Source organism: Silurus aristotelis, assembly GCF_946808225.1.
Source record: "Silurus aristotelis genome assembly, chromosome: 26".
In the NCBI taxonomy this organism is placed as follows: Eukaryota; Metazoa; Chordata; class Actinopteri; order Siluriformes; family Siluridae; genus Silurus; species Silurus aristotelis.
In genome coordinates this window covers 13,119,811-13,139,162 of record NC_139599.1, presented here as the reverse complement: position 1 = coordinate 13,139,162, position 19,352 = coordinate 13,119,811, and the positions used below count along the sequence as shown (strand labels likewise).

The 19,352-nt window shown below is 36.2% G+C and overlaps 1 protein-coding gene across 4 annotated transcripts in view; it reads left to right on the top strand.

The window, feature by feature from the left end:
• The window catches only part of dab2ipb (DAB2 interacting protein b), a 164,618-nt gene that overhangs the window by 14,436 nt on the left and 130,830 nt on the right, over positions 1-19,352 (top strand). For 2 of the 4 annotated variants that reach the window (XM_083531724.1, XM_083531719.1), the window contains exon 3: positions 3,876-4,002. In XM_083531724.1, the coding sequence (XP_083387850.1) occupies positions 3,876-4,002 (127 nt within the window). Of the gene's footprint in view, positions 1-3,875; positions 4,003-9,640; positions 9,864-19,352 lie in introns of those variants that run through there. The other 2 variants (XM_083531730.1, XM_083531728.1) reach the window with 2 other exon arrangements.

The window sequence follows — 19,352 nt, the reverse complement described above, 5'->3', positions numbered from 1 at the left end:
TTCTTGAATCTTTTAAATAATAAATCCCAGACAGGATTAACAGAAAAAAGTGTACCCCTGTATAGAAAAGTGCACAGTTTGTGGACACCTAACTATAAGATTTGTATGTGATTTTTTTTTAAACATCTTATTCCACATTTAGTCGCCCATTTCCTGTTATAATAACCTTCTGGGAAGATGTTCCACTAGATTTTGGAGAGTGCTTATGGAGATTTGTGTTCATTCAGCCACAAGGGTCTTAGTAAAGTCAGATACTGGTGATGTAAGGAGGCCTCGGGTGCAGTCAGCATTCGAATTCATCACAAAGGCGCTCAAGAGGGTTGCGCTCTATAGCAGGCCACTCACGATCTTCTCTTCCAACCCATGTAAAGCATACTGTATTTTAATGGAGCTGACTTTGTTCAAAGAAACATTGTCATGCTAGAACAGTTTTGGTGTCCTAGTTGTGACAGGTTTCCAAATATGTGACAAATGACACGTGACACAACCTGAGGACACAAGAGAACACGTCAGGGTGAGAATGAACATAAGCTTCTATTTTTTATGTCCTGTGCAATAAAACACACATACGCACCAGTTCTCTAAGAGACACAGAAAAAGAGCAAATACATAAGCATGTGTCATTTTGTTCATTCCCCCACTTCTAATATGACCTCAGTCTGACACGGTATATTTTAAATTGATAGATTTTATATATACAATTTTTTTTTTAATAAATTAAACATATTGTCAACATAAAAAAAGCTGAGATGTAGTGGGACATAAAATTGGTTAGAGACTATTTTAAAGAAAGTCTTTTGCCATTCAAATGTGTCCTGAGTCAATCTGATCCTACACCTGAGTACAGTATGTTGTTTTGTGTCTGAGGTGGCAAAAGTACACACATTCTTCACTCAAGTAGATGTACAGATACTCATGTTTTAAAATACTCTAGTAAAAGTTTAATTACTGACTTCACTTTTTCACTTAATTTGAAGTAAAGAAGTTTGGGCTCTGACATGTCCTTAAATAAATAAAGCCTTTACTACCACCTGTTTTAGTGTCACACTGGTAACTGGATCTAATTTCATATTAATATATTATACAAAAGAATGTAACATATTGTTATCTAATGAATGTATTCAGGCTGAACATCCACTATATAGAGCACAAGCAAAGAAAAGATGATGATCAGGTGATCAGGAACGTCTCTGTTCTCAGTCATGTTCACGTCGCTGACTCCCTCTGTCTCATCCACATCAGCCCTAGACTTCTTGTTGCCTTTTGCCTTGCTCGCTGTTAGCTTCGTAGGCTAGCCTACATCTGTAGCGTTTGATAATCAGGAAATGATACACCAGTGGGAGGTTAAAAAAGCCTTGCATTACAGGAGGTTGATGGGCTGAAAATAGCACGCAATGAGAAGAAAATATATTGATCATGTCACCAAATAGATTAGAACTAAAGTAACGAGTCTGGTTTGAAAATGTAAGATGTAGAAAGTACAGATATTTAAAGTTTAAATAGTAAAAATAAATAGTGAATTAAAATACTTATAGCAGTAAAATCTGAAGTACAGTAACAAAGTATTTGTACTTCGTTACTTCTAATCTCTGTTTGGTGATTGATGTAAGGTCTTTTTCTGGCGAATGATCATCGATCAACTGCTCAACATTTACTTCTAATTACCTTGTGCACATTTGTCTATTTGTACTTATTGTTTCTATTTAACCAGATACCAGTGCTTCACATATTGTTCATATATATGAAGCATTATTGATAAATAACTAGATGTAGGACGTTTTGGGGGACAAGGTGAGGGAGGTGAGATTGAGATGGTAGGAGAATGCTGAGGATGGAGCCACCAGGAAGGAGGAAAAGTGGAAGACCAAGGAGGAGGTTTATGGATGTGGTGACGGAAGACATGCAGGTAGTTGGGTTACAAGAGGCAGATGTAGAGGTCCGCTGTGGCGACCCCTAATGGGAGAAGCCGAAAGAAGAAGAAGAAGAAGAAGAAGAAGAAGAAGAAGAAGAAGAAGAAGAACTGCCTGGGTTTCTTGAATTAGGCTACTAGTTAGTTTCTATTTTAAAAAGTAGAATCAAAAATATTTTTTTAGAGATTTTGCATTCAGGTAGAAACAAAAGTATTATTAGTGGAAAAAGATCAATTATAAACCTGAATGATGTAGCTAAGTTTGAGGAACCGTCAGAGCTGACAAACCCTATTACTTCCACCTCCCCACATATAAACAAAACCCACCCATTTTGAGCCACACTAACCTCAGGGAAAACCTTTACTTGAACAAACATACAGATTAAAATTTTTTTGATATGAGTAAATTATTCATGAATGTAGAATTCATCTATTTGAGTGAAATAAAAACATTCCTTAGAAAAGAAGGACTTTTTCCAACTCTTTATGAACGCCCATTGACATTCTAAACACTTTTTATTCCTGTGTATCTCCTGAAATTTCTGTGTATAACAGCAAAGACAAAAACAACACATTGTGTATTACAAAAAAGAAAAAAGAAAAAAAATGCTGACACCAGTTTCCCCAGCAACAAGTTAGTAATTTTAGCAAACAGATTTCTTTTGCATACACACTTCAACTATGACCACTGCAACCCAGGGACACCATGCACACAACACAATGGAAGCTTTACATTCATTAAAAAAGGGGGACATAAAAACCAGCATCGAATGCAAGATTTTTTTAATTGACCTGCACATTTGCATATGCTGGCCTGCCCTTTTAAATTCCTCTTGTACTTTTAGATATCCTTGCTAGCATAGCTTTTTAAATAATGCAAACATGACCTTCTTTTTTCTTGTATAAATCATTAAAAGACATAGCAAGAAATCTTTGAACAGGGCTTTTGTGGAATATTGTAGTACCAAATGCAGACTTTTGATAATATTTAAAGATTTTCTTCTTTATTTCTAAATGCACTCCAGGTAGACACTTGTAGAAATAGCTAGTTACATGTAGAATACATTGTGTTTTCCCAAGTCCCAATTATAATCGTAATTTGCTGGTGTGCTTGGGATCCTTAATTACCACAAAGTTGACTTTTCCCTCCAGTTATATTAGGAGACCCAGATCTGTTCCATTATGACTATGCTTCTGTGCTTAGAGAAAAATATATAGTTTACATGGATTGGAGTGGAAGATCTTGAAATGGATGACAAAAGTGAATAACTGTGAAATGGTATGTTCAAAAAGCACATACGAATCTTATGGTCAGGTGTCCACAAACCTCTTTTCCATATATTGTCTAAACAGAATGGATATGTACACTACATACACTACATGGACAAAAGTATTAGGACACCTGACTTTCCCAGCCATATCTATTTCTTTCCCAAACTGTTATTGCAAAGTTGTAGGCACACAATAGTATAAGGTGTCTTTGGATGCAGTAGCATGACATTTCCATGCACTTGAACTACTCCTAATTTACCCCAAAATTCCTGTTTCAGCATGGCGATGCCCCTGTTCACAAATCAAACTCCATGAAGATACGCTTTGCATGGGTTGGAGTGGACGTTCTCCTGCTACAGAGCTCTGAGCTCAACCCTATTAAACACCTTTGGGATGAATTGGAACATTGACTGCAACCTCCTCACATCATCTACATCAGTTTCTGACTTTACTATCACCCTTGTGTCTGAATGAGCACAAATCTCCACAAGCACAATCTAAAATCTAGCGGAACATCTGAACAGTTTACATCTTCCTCGAATTCTCTCAAGAGGTTGATTGGGCTAGAAAAAAGAAAAATTACAGTACAAAAAAATTCATAAGCATTACTGCTGCACAGATTTATTGCCTATATATTATATATTTTTTCTTTTAAAAAAATAGAACTTGTTATACCTTTTTTCCCTTACTCTAGATCAATCCCCTTCTGCTGCGGCACACTCCAGCTGACACATGCAAAGTGCGTTTACTACGCCGCACCATCAGCGTCCCCGTGGAATCACGCATTCCAGCATTCCACGTTCAAACGCCAACAGAAATAGGTGAGTGTCATGGCGTAATTCCTACAGCATAAAAATGAAGAAGAGCAATCAAATCACTTTAGTTGGGCATACAACTCAGAATAGACACAAGGTGTTGGCAAGATGTTACATTAAGTGAATGTTTCTGAGTTTTTTCTTCCTTTCATCATTCCCAAATTAGGTGAGAATGTTTAATATTTTGCTGGATCTTCAGAGAGTTTGACCTCTTGAGCTAAGGAGATAAATTGAGTCCTCGTTACAATATATATATTACAACAGGGGTCACCAACATGGTGCCCACGGGCACCAGGTAGCCCGCAAGGACCACATGAGTAGCCCATGGGCCTTTTCTAAAAAAGGTTGTTTTTCTACTTGTTAAATCATTGTTGATAAATATTATGAGAAATCTTTAACACGATCAGTGTCTTCACATAGATGAATATCATTGATTATTAACGTAATTTCCGGACTATAAAGCGCACCCATATATAAGCTGCACCCACTGAATTTTAAAAATATTTTTATTTTAAACATAAATAAGCTGCACCTGTCTATAAGCTGCAGGTGTCTACACTAATGTACTTTACACAGGCTTACACACGGTGTAACGGGTGAAATATGTTGCGCTTCCTTTAGGAGCATAGCGGTATTTTGGGAAAAGACCGGCACTGCATATTTCCGCTATTACTGCATGTGTGGAGACCGAGGAATATGTCCTTATTATTTTCTGATGCTCATTTCTAAGTTTCTTTGACTAACCCGTAATGCTGTTGCCAAGAAAAATAAAAAAGCACGAGTTTTGGAAACCTGTCTGTGCTTAAATGATTTCTGTTGCAACTGGAGTTAGTGAGCTTTTGGCTCAAAAGTAGCGGCTTATAGTCCAAAAAATACGGTAATAATAACATATTAAAAGGTAATTTGAGCAAATTTGTTATTTCAAATCAAACTGAAAACTGTGTGTATCAAATCCTTCACATTAATCGGTACCCAAGAAGTAGCTCTCAGTTTCAAAAAGGTTGTTTACCCCTGTGTTACAATGTATCTCATTACAAGATGATGTCATCTGACCAAGTCATTGGCGAATGTTTTGACTATAAGCTGCTGTGTTATTTGACCCTACATTTAGCTAGGATAGTGTCTTGCTACTACATACTCAAACCTAATTCACCTACATTTTTCTTACATTGATTTATACAGTACAAATTTGTATAATGGTAAAGCTTAAACTTCAAAGTCTAAAGATTAAGCAGTTAGCACTGAGGTACGTGTGTGGCATGTGATTACGCCTATAATGTGATTACAACTCAAAACCCCCCACATAATCTTCTTTCACTCATGCTGCAGTGTAGGCTTTTATACAGTCTATATTTGACAACCATGGAAACCGTGGCATGTCATTTGGACGTGAGTGCGAAGGAGTACATGTAAGCAGCACGGCTCCATGGTGGTTAGTTGAATAATCTTTTGAAGATTGTCATATGCAGTTTGACCACCAGGAGGAGAGATTGTCACCCACTTCTTGTCGTGGGCTTCTTTTCCGGAAAGAGGATCTTTTTTCGTTACGTGGGTTTGAGTTACAGTTTGAGTTCTATTTGATCTGACGCATTAAAGCTGGACACAAAAAGAGCCTGGGGGAACCTGAATTCCTGCTTTAATTATTACATTTCACCAAAATACAGTGATAATAATTGCAACTTAATACCTCACATTATTGTCCAAGCAAGCTATTACAAGACACAGTGTCACTCAGTCCACATGCAATGCAATCTTAACCCTGACATGCTGCACAATTACCATGTTTATATGTGTAGATTTTGCTTCCCGTTATAATAAACAGATCATTTGCACTGCTATTGCATCATCTATTTTTGGGCTAGATCAGAAAAACTGTGCAGAAACTTGTATCTTTATTATTCCTAGTTTCTGGGACAAAATCTGACCACAAGTTTCACACTTTAACAAAGGCAGCACATTTTCAAAGAGTGTTACCGCGATTCATAATATTGATTATCAATGATTAGATTGCCGATATAAGATTGTTGAATGTTTAAATTTGTTTGGTCCTTTTCTAACGCCAGCTTTGACAGTAGTTTCAATATGTTTCTATAGTAAAGCTTTACATATAAAAAAAAAACTAAACATAATAACTTATTATAAATATGTTTTCTGATATTTATTAAGTATTTTTTTAAGGGAGCCTCCAGTTTTAGGAATGTTGTAACAGTCAGGGAGCACACAAAAAATATTTATGCGCAAAAGCCCATGTTTTTATTGCAGTTCTTTCTAATTTCATTTGTGGACACCTAATTTGTAGGTGTGGCTAAAATGTTAAAATTTTCAGAAGGTTGTGAGTTCAAATCCCAAGCTGCCACTTCATAGTTCTTTAATAAGGCCCGTAACCATCAATCAAAACTTTTTATTACATTTAAATCTGTATTAAATTAATACTTTTCAAGTTTTTTTATATTCTAATTAACATGGGCATGGACGAATATGGATGCTTTATGCAAATGTATGTTTATTATTAGTGAAACCAAACTCAACATAGAGCATGGAGACAAAATATTGTTGTATGTAATGTTTTAAAGTAATTATGACGTTTTAAATGACATAAATCATCAGGACACCAAACGGAACTTTCAATATGTTTCCACACGGACAGTATTTATATTGCAGGATGTGAGAGTTTTTATTTATTTATATATATATATATATATATATATATATATATATATATATATATATATATATATATATATATATATATATATATATATATAGTACAGACCAAAAGTTTGGACACACCTTCTCATTCAAAGAGTTTTCTTTATTTTCATGACTATGAAAATTGTAGATTCACACTGAAGGCATCAAAACTATGGAATAACACGTGGAATTATATATGGAATTATATACATAACAAAAAAGTGTGAAACAACTGAAAAATGTCATATTCTAGGTTCTTCAAAGTAGCCACCTTTTGCTTTGATTACTGCTTTGCACACTCTTGGCATTCTCTTGATGAGCTTCAAGAGGTAGTCACCTGAAATAGTCTTCCAACAGTCTTGAAGGAGTTCAGCGAGAGATGCTTGGCACTTGTTGGCCCTTTTGCCTTCACTCTGCGGTCCAGCTCACCCCTAAACCATCTCGATTGGGTTCAGGTCCGGTGACTGTGGAGGCCAGGTCATCATTTTAATACTTACTGGGTCATATTTAAATATATTTTTTAAATAAATAAATAACATAGAGCCACGTTAAAAATACATCCTCTCTTTGATTTCCTATACGAGCATGTTTTATGCCTTTCGAAAAAATACAATTGTAGACAATTTGAAATAAAATGATAAAATACTGCAAAAGCCACAGAAATGTTAATTTTATATGACTTGGTAGCAAACACACGGAAATATCAAAACTAGAATAAAATAATTCTAATTCTAACAGAAGTCAAACGTCATATGACTTTCTACCACGAAATTCAACATTCAACTATTTTTTGCCATTGCATAACACCAGCCGAAACTACAATAAAAAGTTTATAAATTTGTATACAATTTAGTAAAATAAGCCTACACAATAGTATGTCTGCATTGTACATATTATTTCCTAGTTGTTTATTTGTATCACCATTTTCTCGCTATCCTTTTTAAATGATAGTTTCTTGAAAATGTGTTCTTTCCCTCTTGAAAAACGGACCATACTTGTACAAGTTTTTGCCTGCAGCTTTATTATCACCAAACGAATTGCATTTATATGACTGACAACATGCGGTAATAAAAAGCAGCCAGTTCTCATAAAAGAAAATCTCACTAAAGCTGGGTTTAGGTGTTAGAAGGCTACTCTTCCCATCAGCCACTGCACCAAGTCACTTGTTTGTTTCTGCTCCTGAATTATTTTATCAGATAATTATCACTTGTATATAGACTCACCATTCTTTGCACCTCTTTTCTGTTGTTTGTCTCTCTGTGTTTTTTTTGTTTGTTTTAAACCTTGTTCCACAGTTCAGGTTTTGCATTTTGTTTCTTCGTCTATTTTATTTTTAGTTTAGTTGTGTTTATTTTGTACGCGTATTTTATTACATATTTTTGCACTAAATGCCTAATGCTAGTCATCAACCATAAACTGTTCTATTTCAGTGTATTGACTGACAGAAGCCCACTTCATTATCTGAAATTCTTTCAGTTGAATTCAAGTGCTTGTTGCTGCACTCGTTATGTATGAACAACTGCTTTTTTGCACTTTTCACACTACTTGGAAAGCATCTGATGGGAGATGAAAGGAAAGCAGAAGTTTACCTTTTGCGTCTCTCTCACACTCCTTTTTTTTTTCCAAGATCTGAAGTGTAACTGTAGTTGCACTATTCAGGTATCTACACTTTGATGCTCTGAATTTCAGATTTAAAACGTGTTTTTTTTGCTCTCATTTTTTCGCAAACCTCCGAAGCAAACGCCAAGCCTTTCTGATGTTCTTTTTTTTTTCTAATGAATAGAATACAGACAAGAATCCTATGGGGAAAAAAAAGCATTTTCATCTCCTCACTTATAACTTGTCAGCAGCTAGCACAAATAAAATGACACTCCATGTTTTATTCTTTGTAAATTTCAAAACTTATTCATTTTAATTGAGCTAATTGCTAAATTCTGAGGTAAAGTGCCCTTATTGTATCTTCCTAAAAAAAAAAAAAAAAAGAATACAATGTACTAAGGGCTGTTTTTGAAAATGTTTTGTTAAAAATAGATTTACCGTATAATAGAAATAGAAAATAGTGATAGTAAAGAAAAATACAAAGTTACACATATTTAGAGTCCATATTCAGAATCCTGTTATGCACCTACTCAAGTTAATTTATGGGCTTCCAATCATACAAATTCCCTGTATGAATTTTGTAATGTATCTTCAAGGTTTTCTTGTGTAAAGGCATTTGAGATTGGTTTTTTAACCCCTGCCTCTAAACACAAATATGTGGGGTAGAATATGTCGAAAGCAAGCACTATTTCTTTGCTGCACAATGTAATAAAAGCAAGGAATTACTTCAAATTCCAAAAAGAACCCTACATTTTTATTACATTTTTGCTATATTTTCACTTGGTGTTTGTTCATTCAATAAACCATCCAAGTTCTGTTAGAATCACTACAGTAAGATCTGCTCATAAGTGTGTTTCAATGTTAAAAATAAGCCGTGTCTCTGCTGTGGTAAGGGAACTGAATAAATCTTATGAAAGAGTACATCATCAGTACTTTCATAGCTGCAGTGACTTGATAAATTTGTCAAGTGACTCCAGTGTTGTTGTGAAATTTGAAATTCATGCTTTGACTGTAACTGTGAATTTCGAAACAACAATAACTCATCTGAAATTATTTTTAGATAACACTGAAGCAACTTTTGATTTAAATGGGCCAGGACAGGACACTATAAATCCCTTTTTTCTTCTGGGCACTAGTCACACACCTCAAAACATAGAGGAAACTTTCTAGATGTTATAAACTTATGGTGTATAAACTACTGGAGAATTGAGCAAGCATCTGTGTCTTTAAGACTCGGCAAGAAAGAAATCGGGGAACTTAGTAGGAACTGTGATATGCATGCGTTGCCACATTTACTCTCTCTCTCTCTCTCTCTCTCTCTCTCTCTCTCTCTCTCTCGCTCTCGCTCTGTCCCTCTCTTCTTCTTACTCCACACTTCTCCTTCCCTTCTCATGGCTGCACTCATGTGGATGTAAAGCGACATTTGGGAAAAACACACTGGCTTCCGAAACACTTTTCACTTTCGTCCTGGCCTCTGCTTTTTTATTTTTCAGCTCTGCTCATATCAGCAGTTGTTCAGGAGACACGTTTTATCCTAATGGAGTTGGATGCAGGTCTTAAAGCTGAGGGTCAATATGGTAAGTCCTTGAGGGAACAACGAGAGGAAACGAGGCCCCATCATGTGGATGGGTTTGTTCTTCGGCTTCTGCGTCAGTGGTCTCGAGGTGGCCAGTTGCCAAATAAATTGTTGTGGGTTTTCAATGTGATGCTTAGATGTGATGGCAGATCTTTGTGTGTGTCAATCTCAGATTTTTGGAATTTTGTTGCTCATTTTTATATTCCAGAGATTGCTGGAGTATTAGAAACTTTGTGCTAGATGTTTAAACTTACATTCAGTGTGTTGTGTATTTCTTCACCCAGATCTTGTTGTTCTTGTAGTTTGTCGCCTTCTATCTTTTTTATAATATATAATATGTTTAATTTCAAAAACTGTCCAGTTTGAATCGAATAATCTATTCGGAAATGTATCATTCAGTACCCGCAGTAAATACAACCCAAAAAAATCATAGTTACAAGAGTGAGGATCTTTATGAGTTTAAGGAGTCAAAGATCTTTATCTTGGTGAGCGTCCCCAATTCCCCTAAACCCCTGCCACTTCCATTTACTCTGCAAAGAGTGTTGCCAAGTTCTACTCTGAAGGATGTCTAACCTTCCCAAAGAATGCGCTTTTTGCAATGAGTCAACGTCTAAAATATTTTCAGGGAGGACAGAAACACCTTTCTCTCCGTCCCCTCCACACAGCACTGGGCTAAGTGCCATTACAGAACAACGAAGCAAAATGAGAGAAGAGTGAAAAGGAAAAAGCTGTGTTGAGGAAAAGTTTTGAGAAATTTCAGGCAAAGGCACTATACTGGCAGTGTTGAAACTTCAAAACCACCATTCAGTCAGCAGTAGCGTCCAAACATCTGTGTTATGCACACACCAAAGCTTAAAATAGCCCTGAATAAACCCAAATAACACGCTACAGTACTTTGAATTATGTCCCTGCCCTGCTACACTTTGCTCAAAAGTGCATGTTGCAAGGACACGCAGGAATCCCAAGACTCCAGTCATCTCAAACTTTGCTCAAACCCTTGTTCGGAATATGCCAATAGAACTCCTGCAAGAGGGTTTACAAAAATGATGTAATGTTAAAGAATGCAAAGTGGCAAGATGTTTAATTAGTGTAAATAGTTTAATTGAATAATTAATTATATAATCATATGACAGTATAAGGGAAGGGCTGTTATATCATGAAATTAATTCCAACACAATTTTGGACAGAATGACATGCAAACATTGTAGCTTATTCAACTGTGGAAGGAAATGAATGGATACATGCAAACGTATATATGTCAGGACTAGAAAGAGACCGACAAAGACTTTTGTCCAACTTAAACCTTATATCTGTATAATACTGTTTAAAGTCCTAGGTGAAAAAGAAGTACTCTAAAATGTCGCACTTTTAAGAAATATGCTAAAACACGCAAATCTTTTTTTGACATTTTAGTATGTTTACAGAAAACATACTTATTTTACTTTTACTTACAGTATGTTTTATATGTACTTTGTGTAAGACCATAGTAAAATTATTCAACTTTTAGTGGATGTAAAGTATATTTATATTTACACATCAATGTAAAGCTTAAAATATACCTCGACTGTACTTCAAGAATAGCATTGAAGTGTATTATAAATCTAATGTAAAGACATACAATGAAATTACAAATGTACTTAAAACTGTTCCATTTTAACACAACTTAGTATATTAAAATATATTGCAATTGCATTAAATTGATCTTGAACATATATAAATTAACACTTGAAATATTTGAGTGTTCTAAAATAACCCACTTAATATGCACTTAGTGTAGTATAATTAAAACATATATCTGTCTGTCTGTCTGTCTGCCTGTCTGCCTGCCTGCCTGCCTGCCTGCCTGCCTGCCTGCCTGTCTGCATGTCTGTCTGTCTGTCTGGCCTTATTTTTCAGTTTGTCAGTACTCGACTATTTTAAAATTAGTGTCAGTCACTTGAGAAGGTGGGTGCCTCATAAATCTGCAGCTATAACCTAGTGAACACTGAAGGCTAATCGGGAACAGGGGGGGTCAATTTCATTGCGAGTCTATGAGAGGGCCTGGTTTGTCTCCACAAATGCTAGTCAGTAACCTGAGCTCAGGATCAAACCCACAACCTTGCAGCTTGTGTTGTGATCTAAAGAAAACAACTTAAAAAAGAAAATAAGGAAATCACACTTTTTGAACTTCCGTGTGCATGCGTTACCAGATGTACAGTATGTCAATCATTTGAAAATATAACAACTTAAGTAGCAGCTCATCAAGCCCTTTTTGCATATAGTAAAGATCTGTTTTTTTATATATAGGACAGCTTTATGTTACTAATTCAATTTCTCCTGACTAGAAACTGGTCATGTGTATTCTTTTAGCTTCTGTCACCAAAACAAATTTCTTGTAAGTGCAAATATACTTGGCCATAAATCTTTTTTATTCTAATTCTTTTAACTTAGAATAATTAACAAATGATCTATTGCCCACAAATAAAGCAACGTCTAACTGTTCTGAAAAGTTTACTTGTGATACAAGTTATTTTATTATTCTTATAATTTATTATTCTGAATTCCAGAACGAACAAGATAATGTAGATGTTTTTGTTCATTCAATGCACACTTCTCTAAAGAAAATATGCCTATTAGATTGAAGGATAGGCTGACCATGCACACATTTTACAGCTTATATCACTTACTATCTTATATCACTTACTATCTTATATCACTTCATAATGCTATGTATGTCAAAATTGATCCTCATTCATCAGACAATTTCTTAGCCATTTTTAACCAAGAAAGTTGGAAAACAGTCAACATAAAACGATATCCCCTATACATATCTTTCTGGATTTTAATATTTAGTCATTGACTCATTGACATTGCAGCAAGCAAACATATATGATACTGATACAAGCATGCAAGTCTTCCTTTGGCCTAATGTTGTGTGTGTGATTGGCTTTCATACTGAATATATCACTATTACACTGACTTGCTGTTGAGTGAAACAGTATTTGGTATCATTTGGATACCAAAGCAGAATGGGCATATATATTCTGGATCCATTTTGAAGTACTTGAAAGTGTATATGCACGACAGTCCAGGACCACTTGCTTTCAATTGTTATATTTTAACCCTTTTTATGTTTTTATCTACATTTTAAGAGGGAATGTTTTGCAGTTCGTGAATGTCCTTTTTTTTCCATCCCACTGTGTGTGCAAATAAAGTGTTTTCTATTAGTGCTGTATATGTGCATGTATAACTAATAAAGACAAGACAAGGAATGTTTTTTTTTGTTATCTATCATGCAAGTCCCTTATGTCTCAACATTTTTAGCATTATCTCCTGACTCTATAGATCCAACTTTGTTGAACCGGCTTGTTCATTTGATGTTACTACAGCATTATAAGCACTGCATACTGTATCTTTAATCTTGCAGCAACAGTTTAGACCAGATTAGATATCTCCCAAAACAACCAACATTGGAAAAAATGTTGCTCATAACTGATAATCAAATACTGAAGGTGCCAGAGTAGATTTAGGTTTATTGTTTTTTCTCGTCAGAAGCTTTTACAGAGGCTCTGTAAGAAAATGCCAGATGTGACACTTAATGTGACACATAAGCTTGTGAATTCAGAGGGAAGTCTGGACTTGCCGGTGCTTCTTGGGATTTCAGGGTGTTACAAAAGCTATTTTTCTGATATATCACAAAAAAGACCAATTGGATGGGATCCTGTTCTATTCCAGGATTTATGATTGTGGCTTTTTCCTACTGTATGTAACATTTTCAGGTATAAGAAACTCTTCCTGTACAAGGATGCTATATTTGTGCCACTTTGAATAAGAATGTAGCCCTCCTGCTGATTCTAGACTCGCTTTATTCTAAAGGAAATGGCCCTGGCAGGCTCATTCTAGACTCCCGCATGTCATGTGGTTTTGCGTTTACAGCCACAGATGCTGACCTTCTTTAGGCCTGAGCCTGGATTTGTTCCAAAACATACCCTTGTACACTTCCTATCATGACTCAGACATGCGTAAGCCATGCGCTTGTATGTCATATGAATAGTTATTTGGAGCACAAGGGAATAGTCAAATAAAAGTATTGGTATATTGGTATGCACGTTGTACATGTGATGCCTGACCAATCCTCTTGCAGTTATGAATGTCTTTTTCCAGTTTTTAATGTAAAATATAATAATAATGGCTTGCTAAATGGTTGACTAGATGCCGTGCCATACAGCTCTCTTGATATATGACAAATCATATTTCAGCCACGCATTTTCCACATTATGGTCAAGCCATTTACAACATTTCAATGTAATTTGTTTCATACTCTTATTTTAAATGGATTCCCATATCTGGGCCATAGCCATCCATGGCCAGGAGTCCAGTTGATCGAAAGTGTTTGTGTGTGTAAAGAACTGGATAGGATGACCTACTATCTCATCCCTGTCAGTCACAGCAACACTAAACAATCACTGGCATATGCGAATTTTGCGATGGCAGATTGTGTTGCCCTCCAAGTGTGCCTGAGTATTAAAATAATGTGATTGGCAAGCTTTACCCTTGCTGCAGGGTTTTGGGAGGACTCTTTATTTCTATGTTTGATAAAGCAACAGCTGACCAGACACTTACAAGCAACTTGTAAGTTTGAATGTTTGACCTTTTTCTTAAGTTGGGGTTTTAGTATAATGCACAGATGGTGTTTTCTTTTATAAGAAGTGAAAACTATATTCAAGTATGCAATCATTTTTTTTCTCTCCAATGGGCTATGTGACCTGTTCAGTGGCCTGCCATTGGCTTATTACTTTAACATAGTACATTATTTTTTTGGAAACCTTGCTTGCAAGGAAACATCCTAAGTCAAAATCCTTTCCTATCTTTCTAGCTTTACGGTATTCTATGCAATAGTACAACATCCTTACACCCCATTCCATACAGTACCACTCAAACAGTGCCTTGCATAAGTATTCAATTTTCTTAAACTTGTAGTAAAGTCAGATAATAATGTACAATGAGGAGATCTTGGGTGCAGTCAGCTTTCCAGTTCATCCCAAAGGTGTTCAGATGGGTTGAGTTCAGATCTCTCAACCCTACTGAAGGAAAGTACTTTTGTCCATGTAGTGTCTATAGCATGTACAGCTCAGTCTTTAATAATACATAAATTATATTTCAGACATTAGCTTATACGATTTGAAAAAAAGAAAATCTTCAATAAATGACTCATACTTTAGTCCTTCCATCACTCTTGGCACAGATTAATCTTTGTCTCATCTGGCCATGTGACTTTTCCCAAAACTCTACAGGCTTTTTATTAGTTTTCTAGCAAGTTGTAACCTGATTTTTTTAAATCTTTGCCAATGCTTTGTATTTTGTGTAATCCCTCTGAAATCATGCCTTGTTTAACCCTCGCCTTTATAATAGTAAATAATAGATTGTATGCCTAGTTCCTGGAGCAGAGTTGGTGATCTGTTCAGCCGTTTGAAAAGAAGCCATCTGCGAATGTGGTCTGGCAGGTTGTTTGCTATGTTGTTGAGGCGGACATACTGTATAGTACATCTGGCCAAAAAACTGAGTAACCAATTTCCACATTATTTTTCTTACTCAAAATGGGTGTAGTCCTTTAGTGAGGTGGTGGATCAGTGGTTAAGTCTCTGGGCTACTGATTTGAAGGTCATGGTTTAAGCCCTGATATTGCCAAGTTACCACTCATGGGGCCCTTGAACAAGGCCCTTAACACTCAGTGCTCCAGCGGCACTGTAAAATGGCTAAACCTGTGTTCTGACCCCAGCTTCCTAACACCGCTGGGATATGTGGAAAAGAATTTAACTGTGCTGTAAAGTACATGTGACAAGCATGAACCACCTATATTTCTTTCTACCTTTACATTTGGTGTTGAGTTGTGACTCCTCCTCATGTGCAAACTCTGCTCAAACAGGTCAGCTTCCAAAATTCAACTTTAATGTTAACATCATCATCAGTGACATACAAGACACAAGTTTGTTTCCTAAAGTGTTTAAATGATTGGTTGCTCAGGTTGAGACTGGTGAAGGAATTACTGCATATACAGTATCTCACAATAGTGAGTACACTCCTCACATTTCAGCAAATATTGTAGTATATCTTCTTAAGGGACAATACTATAGAAAAGAAACTGAGATATTTTAGAGAAGTCAGTCTGCAGCTTGTATATCAGTGCAGATTTTCTGTCCTTAAAAAAAAAAACTCAACATACAGCCATTAATGATTAAATAAAAACAAAAGTGAATACACCCTAACTGATAACAGCTGCACGTCATGTAACCATGCAAAGCCATCATGTTCCTGTTTGTCTCTGCTTGACAGAAACATACACATTTGTGTATCTTGTATTAGAGCAGTTAAAATGCTCAACATGGCAAGTCATGGCAAAGAACTCTCTGAGGATTAGAATTGTTGCCCTCTTCAAAGATGGCCGAGGCTATAAGAAGATTGGTAACACCCTGAAACAAGCAGGGTGGTGTTAGCATCATGGTCTGGGGCTGCATCCAACATGTAATGTAACATTCTGAAGCAGAACATTATGCCCTCCCTTTAGAAACTGGGCCGAATGGGTTTTCCAACATGATAACGACCCCAAACACACCTCCAACTGGTAACATTACAACTGCCTTGGTAAGGAAGATGAAGGTAAAGTAATGGAGTGGCCAAGTATGTCTCCAGACCTGAAACCTATTGAGCACCTGTGGGGCATTCTCCAGCAGAAGGTGAAGAATTGCCATGTATCCAACATCCAGCAGCTTTGTGATGTCATTATGGAGGAGTGAAAGAGGATCCCAGCAACAACCTGTGCAGCTCTGGTGAATTCTATGCCCAGAAGGATTAAGGCAGTGCTAGAAATCAGTGGTGCTCAAACAAACTATTGACACTTTGGACACAGTTTTGACATGTTCACTTAGGGTGTACTCACTTTTGTTGCCTGTTACTTAGACAATAATGGCTGTATGTTGAGTTATTTTCAGAGGACAGTATATCTGACTACTCTATATCGAATTTTTATTTCTATTGTATTGTCCCTTGAGAACATATAATAAAATGGTTGCTGAAATGTGAGGCATGTATTCACTTTTGTGAGAGGAAGTCAATATTAGTACTAAACAGTCATTATTAAGTTCAAGAAATTGGAGATATTTCTATATTCGATTTTTGACATACTTCTAAACCATACTTTGCATCAGTAGTAAATTCTTAGTAGTAAATGTTTACTAATTTTTGCAAATGTTCAGATAGCTCTAATATCTCAAATTATCATCAGATGCTGTATTCAGCTTTTCTTTTTTGTCAGTTCTTACATTTTTTTTTATAGATAAATAATATTTGATTTAATATAATACTTACAATATTTCAATCAAATGTTTTCAGACATGCTGTCTTTTGAATTCATTTTATGAGAATTTCTCTAACAGTTTAATATTTGATTTGTGGAAAGAAAAAGAGTTTAACCTTGTTCAATTTGGTGTTAAGTTCTCATTAGATACGGTTGAAATACGCTATATAGCAAATGTTTGTGGACACCTGACCATAAGATTCATATGTACTTTTTGTTCTTTTCAAAATGCTCTATGTGCTGAAATAAGAAATGAGCTCCACTTATTTTCACTTGATGTTCCACTAGATTTTGGAGAGTGCTTTTGGAAATCTGTGCTCATTCAGCCACAAAGGTGGTGGTAAATTCAGGTACTGAAGTAGGTGAGGTGAGGAGGCCTGGGGTGCAGCAAGCATTCCAATTCTTCCCAAACTTGTTAAATAGGGTTGAGGTCAGAGCTCTATAGCAGGCTTCTCAAGATCTACTACTCTGGAACAGGTTTGAGTCTCCTAGTTTAGCTGAAGGAAACATTCCATGCAAGACATCCAATACAATTGTGTGCCTCTAACTTTATAATAACAGTTTAGTCAAAGGCCACACATGGTTGGAAAAATCGGGTGTTTTAATAATTTTGTCTGTATAATGGATAACACTCTTTTTGTTTTTGATAAACACTAAAATAAACATGAGCTAGATCTGTCTTACGCATGTTTAGCATCTTCTTGTACACACTTTCTATATGTGTCCGAATCTAGTGTATATAAGTATGTAAGTACATTTTACTAGGTTCACACATGATAAACAAGGAGGTTGGACGAATTACAATTATATAAACATGTATTTTATTACCGGTTATTGCTCTCGACTGCCCTAGACATAACATTTGATGTAGACATAACATTTACAAACATACATATATGCACAAATCCTACATGCATACAAATGCTAAGGCTGTGATGAGACTGTGTTTCATTGTTTTTTTAAACCCATGCCAAAAATCGGGTCTCAACCTTGAGACAAAAAAATGTTTATTAAAACACACATACACACACACACACACACACACACACACACACACACACACACACACACACACACACACACACACACACATATATATATACAGTGCAACCTTGATACACACAGGGGTTACGTTCTATGACCCCCCCTTGAGTAACAGAAATCGTGAGGTTTTGATTCTCTCCTTTTGAAGGGGAATTGCACAGGTACTGTTTTGCAAACTCAACAAAAATTGTGAATTACTTGTCATAAATGTTTTATTTACTACTTTAAATGAATAATACAATAATAAAATACTTTTTCAAACATTTTGATGTAATTTATTAGTACAAACGGCTTCTCGTGAACTATCAGATTTTTCACGAGTTACTCTTAATCCAAATGAAAAGCCGTGAAATATCGAGGTCAGGAGTGTCAAGGTCGTGAGTATCCAGGTTCCACTGTACACACACACACACACACACACACACACACACACACACACACACACACACACACACAGACCTTGCTCTGAGCTCTACATGAGCCGTGTGCTATTCTAAAAGGTCAAAGCATTATAACCTTTGAACTTTTGTCTGTTGGAATAGCATTACATCTGCACTAAGATGTCTCGAAGGAAAGACAGACAGACATGAGATACCCTCTCCCTGTCTCTCTCTCTCTCTCACACACACACACACACACACACACACACACACACACACACACACACACACACACACACACACACACACACACACACGTGCTTCTCACAGCACACAAACCACTATAATGTATCCTATCTGGATCTGACTTATGACTTAGAAACCAAACCACAAAGGAAAGTGAAGAGTCACAGGAAGGAGGAATGTAGAGAAGGGCGTGGTGGTCACCTACAACCGGATAAAGTGTCGTGTCTTGGTCTTTTTGTGTGTGTGTGTGTGTGTGTGTGTGTGTGTGTGTGTGTGTGTGTGTGTGTGTGTGTGTGTCCTTTGAAACCTGAGACGTACAGGATGTACCTGTGGATGTGTGCTTTTTAAATCACAGGAAGAATGCATAGATATTTGTGTCAGTTATATGGAGAAATGCCTTGTATTCCATGCTGAAACATGAGACTGAAGGCTGAATTATGTCCATGTGTGTGTCTGTGTGTGTGAGTGTGTGTGTGCATATTTTATT